This window comes from Ictalurus punctatus, chromosome 5 (genome assembly GCF_001660625.3).
Source record: "Ictalurus punctatus breed USDA103 chromosome 5, Coco_2.0, whole genome shotgun sequence".
NCBI classification, from domain to species: Eukaryota; Metazoa; Chordata; class Actinopteri; order Siluriformes; family Ictaluridae; genus Ictalurus; species Ictalurus punctatus.
Genome location: NC_030420.2, coordinates 14,390,499 through 14,407,085, shown reverse-complemented (window position 1 = coordinate 14,407,085; position 16,587 = coordinate 14,390,499). Strand labels below are relative to the sequence as shown.

Here is a 16,587-nt window from a genome sequence, read left to right as displayed (position 1 = left end):
ACAGAAACAATGACTGTGAAAATTAATACATGTGTAAAACAACTGCAATCAGCTATTTTCTGCCATGGTTCCTTCTGGAATTATTGTGCTTTTAACCACTAAGTTACCATTAATTGTTTCATTTATTTAGCATGTATAAGTATAGTAGTACTAGTATGATTATTGTTTTACTATTAATAGTGTACTTAACATATGTTGTGTGTGGTATGTATATGTTCATGGAATAATCTTCTGACAGATAAAAGTAAGGACATTCAGATAGGATGTCATTATATGAACATTAGTATTTCTGACAAAGTTTAATACATACATCATGAAAAGGAGTAACGGACTGAGTAACATCATGGGCGGAGCATTTGGCTTACACCCAGCCCTAAGACAATCTCAGGTTGCTTGGAACCCTTAGAGGGCAGGATTAGCTAGTAAGAGTTAAAATCCAACTCTCTACTTTATTCTGCGTACTCTCGGTTCACTCTGCTTTCTCGGCTCGCTAAAATTAATTCATTTCACCTCATCAGCAGTAACAGAAGACTACAATCAATGTCTGCTCAGAGACCCAGCATAGGGCTCCCCAGCTTTTCAAAACTCCCGCTGCCAGCTCTCCAATCATCCCTCATACTAGACCCCGTTCCATTCAGTATTCCGGTTGGTTTTCTGAGACGCCACTCAAACTCCAACCAGACGAACGAATTACCATCACAGGAATCCCCTCAAGACCACGATGGAATGAGGAAATCCTCCTCAACAGGCAAGCAATACCCCAGACTCCAGCTAAGACTGATGCATATAAAAAGTTTAAAACCATTCTTAAGAAGTGGAATCACATTGATAACGTTGGTGGTTGTTTAGGTCATGGTCTGTGAAATAACATCCTTTGTTATAAACTCGGAACTTCATTCACTCTGTTAAACCATTTTACCTCTGCTTGCTTGTGTGTTTGTGTTTATGTGTTAGATTAGTTTCTGTGTCGTAGAATAGTTCAATAAACTCTCGTCTGTTTTTAAATACACGTCCCTTATTTGATTACGAGGGCCACTGCCTTGAATTGACGATCCTGCTACATGCTCTTATCAAATAATGTTCCACTCTATTTAGGATATTATTGCACGGAGGTAATATCTAATGCATAATTAATCAATATGCTAATTTATTGCTGGACGAATAGTTGATCAGAAATACTAAATTAGCCAAATTTCCCCCTTTTGAGCTGATTTGCTAGTCTATCCAGCATATTTGGTGGAGAATAAAGTAGCTCAATTTCAACAGCTTATTTTCCTTACATATAGGCTAATGGTTGAGAATACAACAATTTAACACAAACAGCTAATTTTCCCTAAATCTGGTTGGTCCACTTGCCACAAGTGGATAACACTCATGGATTAAATGAAGACAGTCTTGTTAGTCTTGTCCTTAGGCTGTTTCTCATTGCAACAACATGACAGAACAAGGCTATATTGAGTTGTTTCACATGTTTGTGTTTATTTTAGCCCTACTGTCAAGTAGGGCTAAAATAAACACAAACATTTTTGTTACAAAACAGATGTCTGAGCCTCATTTCCTATTTTTTATATTTAGGTTTTTATTAAATTTATGCATATAAAATTATATCCCCCCCCCCCCCCCCCCCCCCACAACACCACCACCCCTAATGCTATTTCGAGTCCTGCTCAGAGAAGGTGGACCAGCTACAAGAGCAGGTTTCAAAAATAAAGTTGTAGCATTATGAGATTGAGGTCATACTATTTTGAGAATAAAGTCATAGCATTATGAGAATAAATTCATAATATATTGAGAATTAAGTAATAGCATTATGAAAACAAAGTATCATTTTGAGAATAACACATAATAATGGTAGAAAAACTGCATGACTATCACAACGATAAAAAGCCAAGCCAGCAGCTGAATCAATGCAAGAAATGCATGCCGAGGATTTAGTTAGCACTTGAGTTAGCACAGGCGTTAGGGATGTCAGGCATGTAGGACTGGTGAGTGTCCAAATTTGTCCCAAAGTGTTGAGATCAAGGCTCTGTTCAGGCCACCCAACCAGTTTCTTCTAAAATGTAGAAGCATTTGTGCCCATAGAGCCACAAGAGCGTCTTGTGGCTGATTGAGCACAAATGCTTCTACATTTTAGATTGAGGAAACACTTTCCCCAAATAGAATGAATAGATAAGCACATGTGTGAGCTAGTGGCATTAGATCACTATTGTAGCCCATTGTAATACTTTGCATTGTAGAATTCACACTGGGCACATTATGTAAACACTGTGGTTTTGTTGCATTAGTGATTGTGTTGCAACCATCCATTTATTCCACACTTCACTCATTACTGGTATGACAGTATGTTTCATTTTTATCAAGAAAACTATTGCGCAAATGTATAGCTGTGTTAATGAAACATGGGATGTTGGGCCAGTTCAATGAAAACACAGTTTAATAAAATGTGATACATTTTATTATTATAAATAAAATATATAAGATATTGGGGTAGTGCATAAATGAATAACCCTTTTCAATGAATCTACAGGTTGCACAATCTTTGTAGACATAAATTTATATTTTGATACCTTGCTTTAACAGTGAATATTAAAAGCTCTATTTAAAAATGTCCCATAAAATCTGCAAGCAAAAAAAAAGGCTTAAGAGAGAGACTGACTGACTGACCTGCTTTCAGTGAGTCTTTGGTGATAAGAGAGTTCTAAGGAAAACCACAAGAATTTTTTTTAAAAATATGCAGATGTGTGCAAGTGCATATGCATGTGACTGTCTGTCTATGGACAAACATTAGGGATGTAATCAAATACAAATACATTACTTGGATTGAACAGATGTGTCCTAACATGCCCTAATAATACAAATATGAACAATAGGGGGAGTATTTCAGCAAAGGAAAAAGTATATATCTTTTTCATGGGAACAGTGGTGTGCATAACGCTGACACAGCCATTATACGTGGAACCTGGCAATGCTGCTTGGGGAAAAAAATGACTAAGTTCATTCAAAAGACCCAGTTCACTAACATGAAACTAATAGGAGTGGTACTATTTCTTTTTTTGTCAGTGGCTTGCTTCGGTCACCCAACCTAAACACTGAGCTAACAAAATTTTACCATATTTCTACCATATGTCTGTACAAACAAAATAAATATATTTTTATATTTTGAGCTGTTGCTCCATATATTGTAGCTCACACAGACTGCACGATGTGCACAGGGTAGCATGGGGACTCCAAAAATAAGCATTTAAATTAATTTATTATGAATATCAGCTATGTTCATTATGAGAGGTTTTGGTGTTATTAATTTACCATTCTCCATTGTTATTAAAAGAATAAATCACAATGAAATGCTACTTTAAAGAGCCCTGTTTTTTTTTTTCTTTCGGTGTTTTCCAGCATTTTCAGGGCATAGGGATAGGGTTCACAAAAACAAAACAAAACAAAAATCCCACAACCCTTCAAGTACCGACCATGCCCACTTCTGGTTTAAGTCATAAGAATATGAAAACAGATACAATATATTTTCAGCATGATACATATTTGTATGTAGACTATACTTACGGATTTGGCTCTAGGGACAGGTGGTTTCATACTGGAAGGACAACAGAAAAAGCAATAAATATAATGGTTCAATATAGAACCATTAAATATAAGAAAAAGTATTATTAAATTACATGTGAGGACATTCAGCCCTCACAGGAGTAGCAGTACCAGTGTACCTAGCAACACAGAAATGTACACACACTTACACAGGTAGAGGAAGATCTCTCGCTATTGTTTTGGGTGGAAGCATGCGAACACCACGGGGTACAGGGGGACATGCTAAACAACAATCAATTAAGTAATCAAGTAAACAAAAGCTGTACTTGCTTGATTCCATAAATTAAATGTTACTATCAGATCAGGTAACAATCAACTCTAGAATTACTGGAACACTGAAACAAATTGATCACAAATAACTATTAAAAACATTACACAAAATTATTAAAAGTTTTCATTTAAAGAATCTGAGAAATTACTAATCTTTCCTCTAACCAAAATAATTTTAAAAAATACACATTTCATAATAATGTTAATTTTATTAAAAAAAATATATATATATAAATGCAACGCATATATAGACTGCGCATTTATTTATTTATTATTACCTACTTTTAATCTCTCCTTTTGCACACACACAACATCTGTACTGATCATTTATGAAAGTAGAACAATTCTGAACATCAGTAACCACTGTACTCATCTATTTTGCGACATTTTATCCACCAACCCAACGTGGCCATCGGAGATACTCCACAGCATGGAGGGGAACAATGGCCACATGAGAGCTCCCCAGAGATGATAAAATAAGAAACACCAATGTGTTGGTGTGAAAATGGGTTGGAGTTTGGAACAGGCTGAAGAACAGAGCACACAGTCCTCCCCTGCCTGACATTCTGCTCGCCAATGTCCAGTCTCTTAAGAACAGAGCCAGGATTCCAACAAAACATCAGGGAACAAACTCTGTCTGTCTGAAACAAAGCCAACACACTTGGTACAGGACCCAGCTGTAACGCTATCTGATAACTTCTCCATGCTCTGCATGTACAGATCAAGGGAGGCTGACAAATCCATAGGTGGAGGGGTTTGCTTCATGGTCAACAACAAATGGTGCTACCCCAGGAACATTACCACTCTGTAGCATCCCTGCATGCCTCACTTGGAACATTTATCCAATATGTGCTGTCCATTCTGCCTGCCCCTTGAGTTTACATCAGTCATCGCCATTGCTGTGTACATCCCTCCTCAGGCAGATACAAGCATGACTGTATCTAAGCTCCACAATGTGCTCAGTGTCTATTTAAACAAACATCTGGACACTACCCTCATCATGGTCGGAGACTTTAATAAAGCCAACCTCAGGCAGGCCATGCCAAACTTTTATCAACATGTCTCCTGTCCAACTAGAGGGGCAAACACACTGGACCACTGCTATTCTCAGTTTAGGAATGGCTACAAACCTACCGGCTTTCTGTAAAATGAAGGGCTCATGTTGCGGAATATGAGTGAGTACAAAGTGGCGTGCTACAGTCTCTGATGTGCAGTGAGAGCCGCTAAACCTTGGTACAGCTTAATGACTCCCAACGCATGTAGCAAGGACTATCAGAGCCTTTGGAGTAGGGTTTTATGGTATACCGGTACTGTGGTAGCAATGCCTGGGAAATGGAAATTCAATCCAGCATGACTGGAAAAGGCACCATATATAAATTTGTTGTGTTTTATTATAATTACAGTATCTCACAAAAGTGAGTACACTCCACATATTTTTGTAAATATTTGATTATATCTTTTCATGTGACAACACTGAAGAAATGACACTTTGCTACAAGTAAAGTAATGAGTGTACAGCTTGTGTAACAGTGTAAATTTGCTGTCCCTTCAAAATAACTTAACACATAGCCATTAATGTCTAAACCGCTGGTAACAAAAGTGAGTACACCCCTAAGTGAAAATGTCCAAATTGGGCCCAATTAGCCATTTTCCCTCCATGGTGTCATGTGACTTGATCGTGTTACAAGGTCTCAGGTGTAAATGGGGAGCAGGTGTGTTAAATTTGGTGTCATTGCTCTCACACTCCCTCATACTGGTCACTGGAAGTTCAACATGACAACTCATGGCAAAGAACTGTCTGAGGATCGGAAAAAAAGAATTGTTGCTCTACATAAAGATGGCCTAGGCTATAAGAAGATTGCCAAGACCTTGACACTGAGCTGCAGCACAGTGGCCAAGACCATACAGCGGTTTAACAGGACAGGTTCTACTCAGAACAGGCTTTGCCATGGTCGACCAAAGAAGTTGAGTGCTTGTGCCCAGCGTCATATCCAGAGGTTGTCTTTGGAAAATAGACCTATGAGTGCTGCCAGCATTGCTGCAGAGGTTGAAGGGGTGGGGGGTCAATCTATCAGTGCTCAGACCTCACTGCATCAAATTGGTCTGCATGGCTGTCGTCACAGAAGGAAGCTTATTCTAAAGATGATGCACTAGAAAGCCCGCAAACAGGTTGCTGAAGACAAGCAGACTAAGGACATGGATTACTTGAACCATGTCCTGTGGTCTGATGAGACCAAGATAAACTTATTTGGTTCCGATGGTGTCAAGCGTGTGTGGCAGCAACCAGGTGAGGAGTACAAAGACAAGTGTGTCTTGCCTACAGTCAAGCATGGTGGTGTCATGGTCTGGGGCTGAATGAGTGCTGCCGGCACTGGGGAGCTACAGTTCATTGAGGGAACCATGAATGTCAACAAGTACTGTGACATACTGAAGCAGAGCATGATCAGTATGCAGTATTCCAGCATGATAACAACCCCAAACACACTCCAAGACGACTACTGCCTTGCTAAAGAAGCTGGGGGTGAAGGTGATGGACTGGGTAAGCATGTCTCCAGACCTAAACCCTATTGAGCATCTGTGGGGCATCCTCAAAAGGAAGGTGGAGGAGCACAAGGTCTCTAACATCTCTAGCTCCGTGATGTCGTCATGGAGGAGTGGAAGAGGACTCCAATGGCAACCTGTGAAGCTCTGGTGAACTCCATGCCCAAGAGGGTTAAGGCAGTGCTGGAAAATAATGGTGGCCACACAAAATATTGACACTTTGGGCCCAATTTGGACATTTTCACTTAAGGGTGTACTCACTTTTGTTGCCAGCGGTTTAGACATTAACGGCTGTGTGTTGAGTTATTTTGAGGGGACAGCAAATTTACAGTGATACAGGCTGTACACTCACTACTTTACATTGTAGCAAAGTGTCATTTCTTCAGTGTTGTCACATTAAAAGATATAATCAAATATTTACAAAAATGTGAGGGGTGTACTCACTTTTGTGAGATACTGTATATTTTCTTATGTAAAAAGAAGAAATAAAGAATATGTTTGAATGACATATCTTGTATAGTCCTTGAAAATAAAAAACATAGTGCTTGAAAAGTCCTTGAAAGTCCTGGAATTTCAAGCATATGTACGAACCATGTAAAAATTGCGGTGTTTGCTAGGATTCGACCTAACATTCATATCCAAATTCATTTAGTAATGATATGTTCATTCTTCGTACTCTGAGGACAATTTCCATTTGTATGATTTCATTGCTCTAGGAAACAAGAGATGAAATATGTGGCACATTGAATGATTTGCTTGCCAATTGTTTGATTGTTCTTGAGTTTTTCCAATAGCCTAGTTTTCTAGTATTGAGAGGAAAATCTGTTTTGTCTGTTTTCACAGGCAGATCCCAGATAGTGAGTGTGCCAGTTTACCTCCAACACCATCACCCCTGATCTACTCTCTATACACACATGACTGTGTGTATAGCTGCACTTCCCTCTCATAGTTCCACTTCTATCATCAAGTTTGCTAATGACACAGTGGTCACGGGCCTCATCTCCAACAACAACAAGGCCGCCTACCTTGAACATCAGCAAAATAAAGGAGATGGTTGTGGACTTCAGGAAGAGGCAGCAGTGGAACTACCCCACTACACCCGATCTGTGGGACTCCTGTGACGAGAGTGAGCAGCTTCAGGTACCTTGGAGTACACATCTCTGAGGATCTGACCTGGACTCATCACAACCAAGCTTAGGTGAACAAAGCCAGACAACGCTTGTACCATCTGAGACTGTTGAGGGGTCTCCCCAGTGATCCTGAAAATGTTCTATACTGGGGCTAAGGAAAGTTTACTGCTCAGTGCATCTCTGTGTGGGAAGGAAACTGCTCAACTCAGGACTGCAAAGCCCTGCAGAGAGTGGTGCACTTAACTGAGCACATCTCCGGGTCTGCACTCCCCTCTCTGGAATACAACTACACCAGGTGATGCAGGACAAAAGCACAAAATCATCAAGGACACCACCCACCCTGGTAACTGTCTGTTCTGCCTGCTGCAATCAAGCGCTTTCGTTGTCTGATGGCTAAAACTGAGAGGCTCAATAGGAGCTTCTTCCCTCAGGCAATCAGACTTCTCAATATGGATATGTCCACCACTCAGATCCCTTAGTACTTCATAAAGATTCTCCAGTCACTCTGCACTCCACTGACATGCCAGACACTGCACTTTGCACTTTTTATTGTTACTACACGTAACATACTTGCATATTTTGAACACATTAACTACTGCATATTTTGTACATCCATTTTCGTGCACAGTCCATGTTTATTTTGTACATCCCTTTTGTACATCATGTACATATATTTCTTATTTCTTATCTTATTTCTTATTATTTCTTATTAATTTCCGATGTTTTTGTTTATTATTTAAATTCACAGTCTGAAGAGGAGTGGGCCAGGTTTTCATTTCACTGCAAGTTATGCAGTATACTGTATATAATCGTGTATGTGACAAAGATCTTGAATCTTGCCTCCCCATAGTGGAGACAATGAGAGTGGCCCTCTGAGATGCCTACTTGGTAGACTGATTCCAAGCTGGTCACAGCAAAAGAGAAAAGGGGGAGCAGAAAAGGTCATCTTTAAGAGAAAGGCATAAGAGGAAGATACAAATAAATTTACAGACTTGTTTGCAACAGCAACAAGCCCAGATAAAAGCAATGCAGCTGTAGAGACAGCTATCTGTGGTGCACACAGTGTACCACTGCATAATAAATGCTACTCTAGCAATAACTATTGTGGGACCATCCCAGTGCAAATAATATAAAAGAGAAAAAGTCAGAGTAGATACTCTACTGACATGCTACAATTTTCAGCTAGCCCATCTTTCCTACATCTTCAAGTAACTTTAATTTTAGTGTTTAATAATTTTACTGTCAAGGAATGTTAAAAGCATTGCTGGGATATTCATGATTGACTGATTTGGTATTTACAATTTCTCCATCAGGAGGAAACCTATTATTATTATTATTATTATTATTATTATTATTATTATTATTATTATTATTATTATTATCTCCATAAACTGCCCAATAACCTAAGATCTGAATGGTAAAAAGTTTTGAAATTTGGTACATTGATACTACAGGCCACGAGTACATAACTCCCACACCACAAATGGCCCACGAGTCCATCGGTGGTGCTACAGCCCATGGCCAAAGTATACATGATTTTCCCTCCGCCCTATAAGTAAAAAATATCTGAGAATTGGTATACAGTGAGGGAAAAAAGTATTTGATCCCCTGCTGATTTTGTACGTTTGCCCACTGACAAAGAAAAGATCAGTCTATAATTTTAATGGTAGTTGTATTTGAACAGTGAGAGACAGAATAACAACAAAAAAATCCAAAAAAACGCATGTCAAAAATTTTATAAATTAATTTGCATTTTAATGAGGGAAAAAAGTATTTGACCCCCTCTCAATCAGAAAGATTTCTGGCTCCCAGGTGTCTTTTATACAGGTAACGAGCTGAGATTAGGAGCACACTCTTAAAGGGAGTGCTCCTAATATCAGTTTGTTACCTGTATAAAAGACATCTGTCCACAGAAGCAATCAATCAATCAGATTCCAAACTCTCCACCATGGCCAAGACCAAAGAGCTCTCCAAGGATGTCAGGGACAAGACTGTAGACCTACACAAGTCTGGAATGGGCTACAAGACCATTGCCAAGCAGCTTGGTGAGAAGGGGACAACAGTTGGTGCGATTATTCGCAAATGGAAGAAGCACAAAAGAACTGTCAGTCTCCCTCGGCCTGGGGCTCCATGCAAGATCTCACCTCGTGGAGTTGCATTGATCATGAGAACAGTGAGGAATCAGCCCAGAACTACACAGGAGGATCTTGTCAATGATCTCAAGGCAGCTGGGACCATAGTCACCAAGAAAACAATTGGTAACACACTACGCCATGAAGGACTGAAATCCTGCAGCGCGCGCAAGGTCCGCTGCTCAAGAAAGCACATATACATGCCCGTCTGAAGTTTGCCAGTGAACATCTGAATGATTCAGAGGACAACTGGGAGAAAATGTTGTGGTCAGATGAGACCAAAATGGAGCTCTTTGGCATCAACTCAACTCGCCGTGTTTGGAGGAGGAGGAATGCTGCCTATGACCCCTGGAACACCATCCCCACCGTCAAACATGGAGGTGGAAACATTATGCTTTGGGGGTGTTTCTCTGCTAAGGGGACAGGACAACTTCACCGCATCAAAGGGACGATGGACGGGGCCATGTACCGTCAAATCTTGGGTGAGAACCTCCTTCCCTCAGCCAAGGCATTGAAAATGGGTCGTGGATGGGTATTCCAGCATGACAATGACCCAAAACACACGGCCAAGGCAACAAAGGAGTGGCTCAAGAAGAAGCTCATTAAGGTCCTGGAGTGGCCTAGCCAGTCTCCAGACCTTAATCCCATAGAAAATCTGTGGAGGGAGCTGAAGGTTCGAGTTGCCAAACGTCAGCCTCGAAACCTTAATGATTTGGAGAAGATCTGCAAAGAATAGTGGGACAAAATCCCACCTGAGATGTGTGCAAACATGGTGGCCAACTACAAGAAACGTCTGACCTCTGTGATTGCCAACAAGGGTTTTTAAACCAAGTACTAAGTCATATTTTGCAGAGGGGTCAAATACTTATTTCCCTCATTAAAATGCAAATCAATTTATAACATTTTTGACATGCGTTTTTCTGGATTTTCTTGTTGTTATTCTGTCTCTCACTGTTCAAGTAAATCTACCATTAAAGTTATAGACTGATCATTTCTTTGTCAGTGGGCAAACGGACAAAATCAGCAGGGGATCAAATACTTTTTTCCCTCACTGTACATGCCTTATTTCTCATGGGGAACAAAAAAGCCATTGGGACCCATAAAGTCTGCCATGAAAGATTTACCAGTACATTGAAAATTTGCCCAAAACTAGATGATATTCTCCTCATGAACCATAGGTCCAATTGACTTGAACTGTGGTACATATGTGTGAGATACATATCTTTCTATTGGGTGATAAGCAATAAGGAATGAAATAAAACTTGGCTGAACTATTTACATATTGGTGAATTGAACACATATTTCTTTTGTCCAAAAATCAATGGAACATTAACATATGGACTTGATCTGTGCCACACACAAAGACAACATTACAGTATGTTGCCATGTGCAATGGCAACCTCATATCTCCAAAAACAATGACATTAAAAGGAATAATAATTTATTGCCAACACTAAAATAATGCTTTACACAGCCAATGTGTGATTCAATCACCAGTTCATATGAAGACATTTGACAATGTTGAGTAACAAATCTGAGAAATGTGTGAAGGTAAGATAAAAAAAAATTGATTTATTGTAAATATCTGAAATATGCATGCTCGGCTAAATGCTAGTGCACTCTGCCAGTGGATGTCTCCCTTCCTCCACAGTCCACACATGCTCCAAAATTCTCACTGACTCCTCAGGTCTTTTATAGGCACGAGAGCTTGGGGCCACACACATGCAGCCATGGTTTTCTGGCAAGGGTGGGCTGACTGTCTATTAGGCAGACATTCTGTGGCTGATTTGGCCACAGCTAATGCTAACAGAAACGGTAATTCTTCTTCTCCAGAACCATGAATCTTGGTGATAAGTTTCAGGCATGATCTCTGTGCCTCAATTCTGAAGGTCTCTATTTAGGTCAGTTTATTACCTGCTGTCCTATGCGAACTTTGCATTACTCATAATCAGAAATTTAAATTGTCTTCTTTTGAGATCATTATGGGAAGACCATTTCCCACGCCATGGACTAAGGGTAACCCAGGTGTTTGCTTTACAGGTGATCTGGACGTGATTGATGGTAACTACACTCAGGCTCTCGTTGAAAAATTTAACAGTATTCATGGTGATGTTTCTGTTTCTCTCCCTCTACCCACAGAACAGCCTACTCACCCTTTCCTCCCAGGTGACATAGTTCTTGTCAAGAGCCTGAAACAATGAAATGTTGGGGAAGCAACTTTTGGTCATCCTACACGTGTGGTGACCATTACCTGCACTGCTGTCCTCATGGATTCACAACCCCAGTGGATTCATACCAGCCACATCCAGCGCTATACAGTGACAAGAGAAAGTACTGCTATCAAGAAGCCCTGAGAGGGCCTCATCAAATCTCACGTAAACATATCCTCAACAGATGAGAAAGGGGAACACTCACAATCAAGCTGCCCTGAGGGGGCCTCTTCGCATCTCATTTAACTCATACACATATAGCTCTGTTTAGTATTAGAAATACACACACAATTTTTTTATTGTGTTCTCTGTGTCCACAGAGATCATGCGCAGGTCCTTTTAAGGACCTAAGAGGGCAATGATAAGTTTCAGGCATGATCTCTGTGTCTCAGTTCTGAAGGTCACTAGTTTATATCATAATGTACCAAAACGAAATTGTTTTCTGTTCTTGGAATTTGATGTTTTGAGCATTCATAATCACTCAGCTTTTCGCCCTCACTCTCTATCTCTCGGTTCTTCTTATTCTCTTATTATCTGGTAGACTAGACATCTTTTAGTTCTTACATCACTTGAACCTATGTAATAGATGTTTTGATTTTATCTGCGACCTGTTCCAATTGACATTTATTATTCTTTATCAATATTTCTGTGTGTATATATACTGTGCTTTCTGTATCATGAAACTAAGAAGCTTTCACTGAACAGTGGTGTTGGTGTGACTCCTTCCTGAGCTTGGACAAGAGGAAATCAGCCAGTGCAGGGTCCAAATTCTGGTTCCGTTACTGGTGTCAGACAGGAACTTAACACTTTGTCAGTTTTGGTCAATTCTGTTCTACTCTGGCACTCTGAAATTAGAGACTAGACTTACACATCTCAGAAAGCATGGACCTAAACAGAGTATAGGTGGCGATGCAGGCCATGCCTCAAACTTGACACATTCAAAATGATGGAATTTCTACTCTGTCAGGACAAAAGGTCTGAAAGTTGGTATGAGTGCCTTGTTGTTCATGGGAACAGAAAAGTCTCAAGAACTCATAATGTCTGCATGAAGGATTTTTCTCTACAATGATCATTTGTGGAAAACTACAAAAATGAACTTAAAATCTGCCATCAATCTAAATGCGGTGAACTGTTGTATCTGTGGGATATATTTTTCATGTCAATTTTGAAATGACCTGCAATCTTGAGGAGGAATCCGCCATTGCGGAAGTTGTTTCAGTGCTGTGCAAAAGTATTTGCCTGATTTCCTCTATTTGTGTATATATCTCATAAAATTGATTCAGAAATTAAAACTAAATCTAAGATAAAACAAAGGCAACCAGAGTAAGCACAAAATACAGTTTTTAAATGATAATGTCATTTATTGAAGCAAAAGAGTTATCAAATGCTTCGACGGAGGGGTATGGGAGCAAAATGCTGAGATTTACTGTTCATTTAATTCCGCCTCACTAAATAACATTAAAATTCTAATTCATGTTTCCCTTTCAAAGGAAAACGTTGCATTTAACATAACACTATAGGAGCGCCCTGGCATGCAAACAGCATCTGAAGCTTGTGTAAAATCATGTCTATTTATAGGCCTGCCGTGATTAGGTGATGTGGCATTTAAGCTCGTCACGTGATATATATATGGCACCTGTGAACTGCACCATCAACCTTATTATCTTCAGTGAGACTGCTTGTTGGCTGTTTGTGTAAAGAATGAAAAAGATGCTTCATTTCCTCTCTATCTTTTCCCAAATTCTCTGGACTTTTCTATCCATTTAAAAATAAGAGAAGAAAAAAAAGGAATGAGTGAGAGAGAAAAATATGAGGGAGAGAATTCAGGAAGTGTGTTACGACTTCTCCCGTTTCATCATGGGGAGTAGTGCACACTTTCTGTGTGAAGTGTCTAGGGATGGAGCATGTGACAGCAGCCCTCGAGAGGTCTGACTGCGCATTATAACGCCTACATTAGGCAGCTCCACTCGTGTCTCGCTCTCTTCTCAGAAGCAAAAGCGAGTTGGGTTTCAGAGCCTCGTGGATCTGGGCCAGCTGCTGCTGAGGCAGGTAGCCGTTTCAGGTCCGGGGGATCTCTTATGGATCTGGAAGAGGAGCTCTGTCTTCCAGGTCCGGCTCTCTGCTGGATTTTGGAGCTTGTGTCGCGACTCCTCCTTCCGCTATGGAAAGCCAAAACACACACACACACACACACACACACACACACACACACACACACACAAATAATAGCAATAATTCCTCTCTGACTCTGAGGAGCCAGAAGGGTGTGCTAAAAACTGAGAGCAGCATATAAAGAGTTGCTTGAAGTGATTACTAAGGCTGGATGAGCTTTTTTTCTACCCAGTGAAAGTAAATACCTCACACTGCAGAAAACTCCCCTTTCTTCCAGAAGTGCATGACAAAATATCAGGCTTCTGGGGGAAAACCATGCATAAGCCGTATTTATAACCCCACACTGGATTGTTGGATTATTCGGTCATTGTGGGGAATGAACGGCATGGCTATTTAGCTATGCTGAAGGTGGAGGAGGCACTTGCGAGCTACCTCTCTCCATCGACGGCAGGTAATTTAGGGAAGCCAGCTTTGCCATCCAAGCCACCGTGTAAGGTCACCGTGGCATAGGTGGGCAAGGCCTATGCAGTAGTAGTCTTGCTTGTGGGTCACTGCAGACAGTGACAGTGTTGCAGGCCTACCAAGCATACCTGCTGAGTGAGCTCGACATATGGCGGCATTCAGCCAGTTCCTTCCCTGTTGTGTCAAGTTCACTCGGGTATCCAGGAGTGGAGCCCGGGCCAGTGCTAGTGTGAGGGAGACACAGAAAGCGAGTATATCAGCCTGCCAACCCCTGTTGACAGCCATGGGAACCGGGCGGCCACAGTCACGGCCTGCTACTAGGCCTGATCTGAGAATGGTCATAAAAGGCCCAGCAGACAAAGAAGAGCGGTCCTAAGGGGCCATGGAGGGATGTATCAGGGGACATGAGGTTGTTAGGTCAGTTAGCCCCTAGTGCTACTGTAGGGCCTCCCTAGCCAAGGCTGTACCAAGTTTTCAGTGTTCTCTGGTCAGCGAGCTGTCACAGGGCAATGAAAATCTGATGCTTTCCCTCCAATAGAATGTGGAAATGTTAACATCACTAAAAGACCGTCTGGCAGCATGGAAACTACTGCCAAATGTGTCTCCATGGGTTCTGTCTACCATAGAAAAGAGTTACCAGGTCCAGTTTAGAGCTCGACTCCCCAGTTTAGAGGTGTGCTCATAACAGTAGTCAGCACAGACCAGAGTCTGACGTTAGCGTAGGAAGTAAGATCCCTCCTAGACAAAGGAGCCATAGAACATGTACCCCGTTCCCTTAAGGAGGGAGGGAGGTTTTTAGAGCAGTTATTTCCTGGTTCGCAAAAAATAAAGGAGTACGCGGCCACTTTTAGATCTGCGTCATCTGAACTGTACTCTTCAGACATACAGGTTCCAAATGCTGATGCCCAAACTTATCGTTCTACAGATTCAGTTTGACGACTGGTTTGTGACGATAGATCTAAAAGGTGCATATTTCCACATAGTCAAGATCGGGTTTTTCCCTTCGGGCTAGCTTTATCCCCTCACACCTTCACAAAGTGCATGGATGTCATACTGGCTCCATTGTGACTCCAGGGCATCCATGTACTAAACTACCTGGATGACTGGTTAATTCTACCATGATCCAGGAAACTGGCGGTTCAACATCAAGATGTTGTTCTCGCCCCACTGAGCTTGGGGCTCAGGTTGGACCTCAGAAAAGTATGCTTTCTCCAGTGCAGTGGACAACTTTTCTAGGGGTTATAAGGATTCTACTTCGATGAGGGCATTTGTATCCCCAACATGATAGGTCAATCCTATCAACATTGAGCAAGATAAAGCTGGATCTTGGCATCCCCTCCAGTCTCTATGGAAGACTACTGATGGCAGCAGCAGCCAACGTCAATTGAGAGGTCACCATGTGTTTACAGAAAACACAGCGGTGGTCTCATATATTGACCACCAGGGAGGATTATGTCCATGCCCCCTGTTCAGGCAGGCACCACTAATTCTTCTCTGGGCAGAGGGAAAGTTTTGGCAGTGAGTGCAATATACATTCTGGGCAACTGGAATGTGGGGGCAGACATCCTGTTGAGGCTGCGGCCCAGGGATTGGTGGCTCCATCCACAAGCAGTGGAGTCCATATGGCGGAGTTTTGGCCAAGTAGGACTGCGTGTGTTCACCTCCGAGGAGACAACACACTGCCCACTGTGGTTCGCTCTCACTCCTCCTGCACAATTAGGGCTGGACGCCATGGTGCACATGTGGCTGAGGTTACATCTGTACGCTTTTCCCCCGATTGCTCTGCTCCCACAAGTTCTAGCAAGAGTTCGCCAAGACAGTGTATGTCTGCTGCTTGTAGCACCTTATTGGCCAGCTTGAATATGGTTCTCAGAGATAATATCCCTGCTAGATGGCACTCTGCGGAAGATTCCCATCCACAGGGATATACTGTCTCAAGCTGGAGGGCTGATTTATCACCCTCCGTGGGAACTATGGAAACTATGGGTCTGGCCCCTGAGGGGCACCAGCTCATAGATTCTGGTCTCACAACCTAGGTTGTAGAGACCATGTTGAACTCTAGAGCACCATCCATGAGGAAATTGTATCTGCTCAAGTGGCGGCTTTTTGTCTTGTGGTGTGAGGAATGCCATT

General features: G+C 41.5%; 1 protein-coding gene across 1 annotated transcript in view; it reads right to left on the bottom strand.

The window, feature by feature from the left end:
• Positions 1–16,587, bottom strand: part of si:dkeyp-117b11.1 (B-cell linker protein) — a 93,759-nt gene that overhangs the window by 32,671 nt on the left and 44,501 nt on the right. The window contains exons 11-13 of the mRNA XM_017468566.3: positions 3,747–3,819; positions 3,559–3,589; positions 2,665–2,698 (exon numbers count right to left, since the gene is read on the bottom strand). Coding sequence (XP_017324055.3) covers positions 2,665–2,698; positions 3,559–3,589; positions 3,747–3,819 — 138 coding nt within the window. The remainder of the gene's footprint in view (positions 1–2,664; positions 2,699–3,558; positions 3,590–3,746; positions 3,820–16,587) is intronic.